Source organism: Carassius gibelio, chromosome B7, assembly GCF_023724105.1.
Source record: "Carassius gibelio isolate Cgi1373 ecotype wild population from Czech Republic chromosome B7, carGib1.2-hapl.c, whole genome shotgun sequence".
Taxonomy (NCBI): domain Eukaryota; kingdom Metazoa; phylum Chordata; class Actinopteri; order Cypriniformes; family Cyprinidae; genus Carassius; species Carassius gibelio.
Genome location: NC_068402.1, coordinates 14413323 through 14423075, shown reverse-complemented (window position 1 = coordinate 14423075; position 9753 = coordinate 14413323). Strand labels below are relative to the sequence as shown.

The 9753-nt window shown below is 37.8% G+C and overlaps 3 protein-coding genes across 4 annotated transcripts; 2 read left to right on the top strand and 1 right to left on the bottom strand.

The window, feature by feature from the left end:
* Positions 1–1468: 1468 nt before the first annotated feature.
* On the top strand, positions 1469–3508 carry terb2 (telomere repeat binding bouquet formation protein 2). Its single transcript, XM_052561529.1, has 7 exons — positions 1469–1883; positions 2027–2108; positions 2275–2414; positions 2528–2574; positions 2651–2739; positions 2969–3057; positions 3156–3508. The coding sequence occupies exons 1-7, from the start codon at positions 1820–1822 to the stop codon at positions 3281–3283; spliced, it is 639 nt and encodes a 212-aa protein (XP_052417489.1). The 5' UTR covers positions 1469–1819; the 3' UTR covers positions 3284–3508.
* On the bottom strand, positions 3292–4922 carry si:dkey-1h4.4 (leucine-rich repeat-containing protein 1). Of its 2 annotated transcripts, none has more exons than XM_052561528.1 (4): positions 4528–4922; positions 3962–4419; positions 3546–3685; positions 3292–3426 (listed from the first exon to the last, which is right to left on the bottom strand). In XM_052561528.1, the coding sequence occupies exons 2-4, from the start codon at positions 4326–4328 to the stop codon at positions 3394–3396; spliced, it is 540 nt and encodes a 179-aa protein (XP_052417488.1). In that variant the 5' UTR covers positions 4329–4419; positions 4528–4922; the 3' UTR covers positions 3292–3393. The 2 variants fall into 2 exon arrangements, with proteins under 2 accessions (XP_052417488.1, XP_052417487.1); XM_052561527.1 differs by having other exon boundaries at positions 3962–4382.
* A 107-nt stretch (positions 4923–5029) lies between these two features.
* On the top strand, positions 5030–7413 carry sord (sorbitol dehydrogenase). Its single transcript, XM_052561526.1, has 9 exons — positions 5030–5193; positions 5291–5324; positions 5410–5574; positions 5668–5827; positions 5946–6064; positions 6295–6360; positions 6442–6620; positions 6691–6812; positions 6982–7413. The coding sequence occupies exons 1-9, from the start codon at positions 5140–5142 to the stop codon at positions 7145–7147; spliced, it is 1065 nt and encodes a 354-aa protein (XP_052417486.1). The 5' UTR covers positions 5030–5139; the 3' UTR covers positions 7148–7413.
* Positions 7414–9753: the final 2340 nt, after the last annotated feature.

The following is a 9753-nucleotide window of genomic DNA, read 5'->3' as shown; positions in this document are numbered from 1 at the left end:
ACACACTTCCACAATCTCTACAAAAGCAGGATTAGCACCACTAATCCCAATGTTGTGTTTCCCAAAACAGGAATAGATCACCATAAAACCAGAAGAGCATGCATTTGTTTTCAATAAATGCGATGGTGATTAATGCAGTCTTGAGGTGAAGTTTCATTTTTGTACTGCTTTTGATTTATAGTGCAAGATCAACACATTTTTAAAAAATAATCTTCACTAGGTCAGGTACCATCTTTCTCTCTAAACTGTGGATACAAATGGAGATATAGAGGCCACTTTGGCTCTGTATACTTTGGGCATGTCATAAGTGATAGTATGAAAAAACTGGCCGTCAAGATATGACATATTATTAAACAATCACATGAGAGAACATAATAAATGTGTTTATCTTTAGTAAAAGCACGTGTGCCAACATAAACTCTCAGTCAGTTTAAAACGAAATAGCAGACACGTGGGAAATAAACAAAGAACCTCCGCGTACCTAAATCATATCTGACATGTAATTAAGTACCAAACTGAAAAGCCAAACACGATTAATAGCAAACGCAACTTCATCAATTTGTACCCTTGGGTTGAATCAACTCCGGTTGATTAGAGGGCAGAAACATGTTCTTGCGATTCCTTCCATCAGCGGTGTGACTACAGACTCCTCTCTCTTAAATTACGCTGTTCTGGCACCATCTAGTGGACAGGAGCATGTATTACACTACCTCATTCTACTCAGTTCTACTCCGGGTACAAACTAGTCTCCTGCGATCTTCAATCACGACAAAACAACGATATCTTATTGGACATTTGTGACACCGAAAGCAAAAAAAAAAAAAAAAAAACATTCCGTATAACATCGGAATATGACGTCTCCTATGAATAATTTATGTTAACAGCGACAACAACAATATATATATAATTGTTACATTACATTTACATCTTATCCAAAGCGACCAAATGAGGACAATGGTATATATAAAAGAAAAAGAACAGAGACGTTAGTGTTAGTTACTTTGTTTGTTTATTTGTATTTTTTAATGAAAACAAGCAGTTGCAATAAGCTATTAACTGTACTTTTAGTAGTACTTCAATATTTCGTGAATTAACAACAAATCATACCGTGTGTAAATAATGATGATGGAAAGTCCTCACTTCTGCACAAATCCTTTCAAATAATCGTTTAAAAATGATTCGGTGATTCCTTCACGTCATAACGCAACTACGTCATCACGTGGGCCCTGACAGATTCTGCTCTAAAATGTAAAATGCAGGTGCATACGGCTATTTTTACGATTACATTAATAAAGACATTTACTTATTATATAAATCCCCACTTCACTTCTAATGCTCCAACAGTCTGCTCCCTTGGATGAAGTACGCTAGTTTCTCGGTTCGCGAGTTGTTGACTCAACAGATTCAGATTCGGAACGAATCGTTCAGATCGGGTTTTGAGTAGGTTCAGTTCAGTGAAAAGATTCGACTCACAAGCACGATTCACTTAAGAATCGGACATTGCTCGATCAGGCCTGAGGCGATGTGTTATCTATGTAGTTCATATACGCTTGTCCGTTATAGCGTCAAAACATTATAATTCTTCCGTGTTAATTTTCCTAACTGTTCTCCGTTACTATTCACGTGTTTACGGAATTCTTTAATGATTTATGTATTGAATAACATTGAGAACTGGTAACGTTATATGAACATAGCTCAAAAATAAGTAGCTAATACATCCAACGTTTGGTGTGTCCTCACCTTTGCAGAAGGATAATTAGCATCAAGACATTCAAATAGTTTATGTACAAACTGAAGTGACAAAGACCTTAACATAAGCATGTTTAAAGGCAAAACGGCATGGTTCTCCGACAGTGTTGGAAAAGGGGTAACCAACTTCTGGGGTGAGATGTTGACTATTTGTCTATAACCTTAAATGCTACTACAACTTAAGTAAAGTGATAAAGACACTGTTAATGAATATTTGGAAATATATCATTTTATATCTGTTTATATGTGACATAGCTTATATAGTTTATATTTATAGTTTCTGAAGGAGGAGCTCTTTCTTCCTGGAAAACGGCAGGTTACCTCTTCAGTGCTGATGCCTCCTCTGAAGACACTGAAAGGTGGGTTTAGTTTACAGTCCAGTCTTGTTTGAGGGCGATTTGGTCATACTAGTGAATACTAAAGAAACCAGCCTATAGAATGTACTTAATCCAAATCTTCTGTACCCATTGAAATGCCTGAAAACTTTTGCCACAAAGGTTTACCTAATTTCTGTTTACGTTTTAGGATATATGAAAGTGAGGATTATGTAAAAAACAGGGCAAGGGTTTTCCACAGCAACTTCCTGTCAGCATGTAAATCCCGGCAGAGTGTAACATCTGTGCCTATTGGCCACTATGTTCTGCCCCCCGACTCTGTCCAGAATGGTAAACCATGATCATGATATTATTTTTAGTGACATGTTCCTATGTAAAGAATGAGTAGTTTTTACATTTAATGATATTGAATGCCTGATTACTGTTCAAATTCTTCTCTTTAGAAATGAGAGCGCTAATCGGAAGGTTCATTTGGGAAACTGATGAACAGGTATGAACATGCCGTCGGTTAATACAGTGTCCAGTTATTCCTCTCTGGCATTTGTTAGCTTCTCGATCTATTAAAGGTGATGTGTGAAGATCATATATATACTGAAGTGTCTGAAGACAGTCTGTCTGATGTGACTGAACATCATCCAGTGAGAGAGAAGAACAGGTATGCATTTAATTCTTTGTATTTTTATCATGTTTTAATTCTTTATAGTTATTGGCAGAATGCATACATTTATTGTAGTGAATTTTCATTTTTAAACGCATAATTCTTTAATGTAGTTCTGTTTACTATACAAATAAGGTCTAACTATTATTTTCATTACCACAGCACTTTATCTTCATAAAAGCATGGTTTAACCTCATGTTATCTTCATGTTCGTGTTATCTATTAGCCAGGATGATTACGAGACCGCTGCATCGCCAAACAAGGTGTGTTCTTGTAATGACATGTGGAAATATCCCGTCAACAACATGATCTCAGGTATTTAATTAAAAAACATAACTAACACCAAACATACTTTGACCCATAATTCACATGTTCTCAAATTTGGAAACCGTTTATTGTTTTATCTTTTGCAGGATATGTTTATATTGACCAAATGAAGAAGTATTCAGGGGACCTTTATGATTTTCATCCCTCCCTCCATGGCCATAACGTTTCGAGATCTAATGACGTGACACCTCGTCATTGTCACAAAGAAATGTAATATAATATGCTCCACGTAAGAAGTTGATTGTCTTTGTTTATATGTTTCTTCTCCCAAATGGATGCTTATTTTCCGTTCCTACTCATCTCATATGAATCTTCCTCAGCGTATCAGACATTTCCCAGCAAAATAAAATCCAGTCCCTGTACGTGAGCAAAGGTGATATGACAGGTTACAGAGAATAACAGTAGTAATATCATTAAAGTGACGTAGTTCAAAACAAAACTGTGTCTATGTTTATTTTCTGTTGATGGTTAATTACCTTCCAGTGAGCTGGTCTGTCCATTAAAATATTTTCTCTGAGGTCAAGTTTTAAAAGTCTGCTGAAACCAGGGATTAAGTAATCTTCCAGTGATCTGATACTGTTAAATTTAACAGACAGGATCTGCAGATTTGCCATGTCTGGAAATAGGTGTGACAGCAAAATTAACAGAACAGAAAAGAATTCCACATGAGCACCAGCAGGAACAAACAGGGAATGATCCCTAATAACCATTAGAAGAATAATGACAGTGAAAGAGTAACTATTAGCCCTATAAACATTAATATGTCTAATGAGAGCAAAGTGATAGATCAAAGGTACAACGGCTTCTTACAGCCAGCTGTCACCAGCCGTCCTCTTGAAACTGTTTTCATGCCATAAATAGTAAAGTAAAATTAAATAGTAAAACTTCTAACCTGTCAGTGCAGTAGGGATGTGTGTAAAACAGTTCTTGTCCAGGTTCATGAAGACCAGTGACCCTAAGTGATTAACATCTTCTGGGAGGTCTTCAAGTTTATTATCCGCCAAGTTTAACCACTGCAAACTGCTGAGACCCCCAAATTGCGACGGCAGGTGTGTAATTTTGTTATTATGGAGCCCAAGTTTCTCTAACCTCTTCAGTTCACCAATAGATGATGGTATAGAGACAAGACCACATCCTACAGCCCAGAGCTCTCTCAGTTGTCTCAGGTCACCTATGGCTTCTGGGAGACCAGATAATGGGTTGTGGTTTACACCCAGGTAACTCAGGTGTTTCAGTAAACCAATGTTACTAGGAAGCATGGTCAGCTGGTTTCTATCCAGTGTCAGTTCCTCAAGCTTTTCCAGATGCAGAATCTTACAGTGAATGCAAACACTGTTTTAGACATGATTTCTGCTTACAGTAAACAATGTGTTCGACATTATTATATATGTTATTATATATTATATATATTTTTTTTTTTCTACTTTTAAAAACATTACGTTTGAGGATATGGCTTACCTCGTCTGGTGGTAAAATGAGCTGATTGTTGTTCAGAAAGAGTTTTTTCAGTGCAACAAGTCTCGAAACACCAGGTGGCAAAACAACTAGACCCCGATGACTCATGTTCAGACTTTCCTGTTGTTTGTTAAGACATTCCAGCACCATTTCATCCCCGCTCATTTTATTTAATTTAATAAAAACACGATATACCAGAAATTCAGACAGTATTGAATAGAGAAGCTAGCTTTGTCGTCATCACCATGGTTACATACAACTTCCGGCATTTCTGGAATGGCTCTTGTACGCAGAATGGTGACATTCATCAGTCTTTAAATTAACGCGAGTCTTTGGACAATCCGGCGCTTAAAGGGGACAATCCAGCGCTTTTTATACTTTTTTTTTTTTTGGTTATTCTTTAGGGATGTTTTTTTTCTTTGATCGCAGTTCTCTGTATGTTTTTGTACAGACTGCACAGAGCGCAGTTTTGATGGTCTTGAATTACTTCCCAGAGGACAGGAAGTGGGCTGGCCGTGAGCGACATCAGTCAGTGTTTGCTTATATGAGCGAAAGCGGGCGAGGAGGGTTGCATAGGTTTCTGGAGTTTGGTCTGTACGTGTATAAGTGAATAAAATGGATAAAGACAACCTCACCGTGGTCCTGCACTCGAAAGGAGATCTAAGATTGGTATGACTTTTTATGCATTTTGGGTGAAGTTCGTGCAACCCTTGAACTCAGATTGCACTTGTGATTTATAATTGCTGATTTTTGTGCATTTTAACAGGAGCAGCGTCCCATTCCGGAACCAGGACCAAGTGGTATAGATTTGTTTCTTAGTAATATTTCCAAATGCATTGCAAATATTCATATTTATTCTTTATTTCTCGGGCTTATCTATTGAAGAGGTGTTACTTCAGATGCACTCTGTGGGCATCTGTGGATCAGACGTGCACTATTGGCAGAACGGTCGCATTGGGGACTTTGTGGTGAAGCAGCCCATGGTTCTGGGACATGAAGCCTCTGGTCGTGTGGTCAAAGTGGGCTCTGCGGTGACGCATCTCAAAGCAGGCTAGTTCTCTCTGGATTTGGCTTAGTTTTTAATATCATGTTAGTTAAACTCAGGTTAAGTGAGTTTTTGTTTCATTTGTTTGTATTCAACAGGAGACAGAGTTGCCGTTGAGCCTGGAGTTCCTCGTGAAGTAGATGAGTTCTTTAAATCTGGACACTACAATCTGTCTCCCAGCATTTTCTTCTGTGCCACTCCTCCAGACGATGGAAACCTCTGCAGATACTACAAACACAATGCAAACTTCTGCTACAAGTCAGATCACTATTACTGGATGGTTTATATAATGAGAGAAAGTCCATAGCTCTTTCATTTTATTTTATTTTATTTATTTGCATAATAATCATGCATGTGGCTGTGTGTTTGTGTGCAGGCTTCCTGATAATGTGACCTATGAGGAGGGAGCCCTGATCGAACCCTTGTCAGTGGGCATTCATGCCTGCAGGAGGGCAGGAGTCACTCTTGGAAGCTCAGTGTTTGTCTGTGGTGCAGGTCAGTCTTTTCTAATGATTGATGTTTATGCTACTGTTACACATTAACTAGCCAATCAGTGTAATGACCTCTGACTTCTTGGCTACTGTCACTTTTCTACAGCGTGGCAGGACTGCAAAACAGTTGTTGCTCAGTCAGCTAATATCACATCTGCATAACATGGTTTTTTGGAAGTGTGAGTGGTTGTAGCAAAAAGTAAACTGTATATGTGTTTGTTTTTATCAACATAGGACCAATTGGGCTGGTGTCTTTGTTGGCGGCCAAAGCCATGGGTGCTTCACAAGTAATAATAAGCGGTAATGTATATAGGTATAAAAGAAAACTATATATGTATAAATTGCACTTATAAAGTCTATCTTTTTTATCTGTATTTGTAGATTTGTCTTCTGATCGGCTCACCAAGGCTAAAGAGTTGGGGGCAGACTTCGTGCTTCCTGTGAAGAAAGAGGATGAACCAAAGGAGATGGCCAAAAAAGTGGAGGGAATGCTTGGTTCCATGCCTCAGATCAGCATAGAATGCACTGGAGTGCAGAGCAGCATTCAAACAGCCATCTATGTATGTTTTAGACAAATATTAAGTCATACTACTAGCCTTATTTTGTGCTGATGATGGTGCTTGTGTCTAGGCCACCCGTTCTGGAGGAGTGGTGGTGCTAGTCGGGCTTGGTGCTGAGATGACCACCATACCTCTTCTCAATGCAGCTGTCAGAGAAGTTGACATCAGAGGTGTATTCCGCTACTGTAACACGTAAGTAGGATCATTTGGGCTTGGGATTTACAAATGGTTGTTTCAGGAGTTTGAGTACAAGGTAGATAAAAAAAAAAAAAGATTTATTGTGATTATGTGTATTTCAAAATATGATTTTACTCCTTTGCACACCTTTATTCATGTTCTTGCATTTTTGTTTTTTTTCCAGCTGGCCGGTGGCCATTTCTATGTTGGCATCTAAGAAGGTGAATGTCAAGCCCCTGGTCACTCACCGTTTCTCACTGGAGCAGGCTGTGGAAGCCTTTGAAACCACCCGCCAGGGACTAGGGGTTAAAGTCATGATAAAATGTGACAAGAAGGATCAAAACCCATGAGATCAACTCTTAGATCCACTCCTGATTATTGCCTAGCTACAGTGACTTGAATAAATTTATTTGATCCAGTTAATTTAGCGAGTAACCTCCGGTACAAAAGTCATAGGAATTAAGATGATACTTGTTCACAGTGGATCCAATTATTTATAATTCCAGATGCATTATAATTTAATGAATATGTAGCATTTTACATTAGAAAAGTGTTATTAAACCAAACTTTTGTTATTATATAATCATGAAGAGTATTAAAATGGAATTTTATGCAACATTGTCAGATTGCAGTTTTTTTATATAATGAACATGGTCATTTTTACAATTTACTTACCTTAAGCTTGTTGACAAACAAAGAAGCTTTATCAAACATTTATGATGCAATGATACTTGAGTTTGTCTGAATAGTTACTTTAAGTTTAAGTATTTCATTATGGGTTTTTTTCTCTGTTTTTTGTTATTTGTTATCTATGTAAATTGAACCATAATAAGTTGAACTCGGAGGCAATTGTGCAAGTAGTACACTATATCCTTTTGCATAAAATAATTTAAATGGTACGTGCAAAACTGGTCATCTAAATCAGTGAATAACTTTTATTTACGCATTATTGAGGTTTGTTTTATTTTACTTAATTTTTTATTATCATTAGATTAAGGGCACTGCTGAAATGCACAGCATTTTTCATAATTTTATACAAACTGCGTCTTGTCCAGCGCGCAGTTTTGATTGACTTGATATGGATAGCACAACACCGTCGTCAGTGCGCGTGAGTGAGCGCACTCGTGATACGCTACAGAACCGTTGTGTGAGTGTGTGAATAAAGTGGACAAAGACTATCTGTGGTCGTGCACTTTAAAGGAAAGCTCAGACTGTGTAATTTTTTATGAATTTTACCTGAAGATTTTAACTCTGATTGCAGGTTATAATTGCAGATTTCCTTTAATTTTAATAGGAATAGCGTTCCATTCCGGAATCGGGACCAAATGGTATAGTCACTATACATTTTCCACTAGAGCGTGATAAGCATGTATACATTAATGCTAATTCATTAATGTGCTGGATCTTTATTGAAGAGGTGTTACTTCAGATGCACTCTGTGGGCATCTGTGGATCAGACGTGCACTATTGGCAGAACGGCCGCATTGGGGACTTTGTGGTGAAGCAGCCCATGGTTCTGGGGCACCTCAAAGAAGGTTAGTTCTCTCTGCAGTATAATTAATTACGCTAAGAACAACCGTACTTTTGAATACATGTACATGTTTCTGGTTTAATGTTTGTATTCAACAGGAGACAAGGGTTGCCGTTGAGCCTGGAGTTACACGAGAAATAGATGAGTTCTTTAAATCTGGACACTACAATCTGTCTCCCAGCGTTTTCTTCTGTGCCACTCCTCCAGACGATGGAAACCTCTGCACAAACACAATGCAAACTGCTGCTACCGGTCAGATCACTATTACTGGATGAAAAATATAATTTTGTGCCTTTTAAACATATATGTGACTGTGTGTGTGCAGACTTCATGATAACTTGACCTATTAGGAGGGAGCCCTGATCTTACTCTTGTCAGTGGGCATTCATGCCTGCAGGAGTCACTCTTGGAAGCTCAGTGTTTGTTTGTGGTGCAGGTCAGTCGTCTATAATGATTACACATGTTTGTGCAACTGTTACACATTAACTAGCCAATCAGTATTATGATCTCTGACTTCATGGCTGCAAAGGACATGAAGTCAGAGATCATTACACTGATTGGTTGTCAGGATGGTAAAACAGTTGGTGCTTGCTAATTTAAAATCACTGATAGTATGCTTTATTTGCAGAATGTCATCTCCGTAACATGTCTTTTGGGATGTGTGACTGCTGTATATAGCAAAAAATAGACCGTATATGTGTTTGTTTTTATCACCAATTGGGCTGGTGTCTTTATTGGTGGCTAAATCCACGGGTGCTTCACAAGTAATAATAAGTCATGCATCCAGTGTTATGTGAAAGGGAATTAATATATGTATAAACTGAACTTTATGTATGTGTTTATTTATTTTAGATCTATACTCTGATCGGCTTGCCAAGGCTAAAGAGATGGGGGCAGACTTCCTGCTTCCAGTTTTGATTTTTTAAATATTATCCTCTTATAATAGCTTTTAGTTTTAGAGTTTACTAATGTCAATCTTGTTTATAAACAGCTAATCTTTACAAATGATATCTCATACTTGAAGTAACCTTAAAGCACAGTATATAGCTCTTTGACTAGGTTTAATTATGCTTATCATGTTTTTGTATCCTTATTTGATTCTTCAGTGTTTATGAAAAAGACTGTAGTGTATTTTAATAACCTCTAGGGGGAGCAGTGATCTTCAAAATTGGAGAATGATTGTTGCTCTCACACACACTCGTGATGAATAGCCTCTATCTTGCTATAAAGCTTGGCAATGTCCCTCTAATCTCTCCTAAGATCAGATAAAGCAATTTCTTTATTGGGTGTTTTTTTTCTTATTCTTACCATGACTATGTCAGTGTCCGAGAAATGTGAGCTGGCTGAACTTATATCCAACTGTGAGATCAAATCTGTGCTCGTTAGGTCCATAATATGCGATGAGGGAGCTATTTTAAAGTTCTG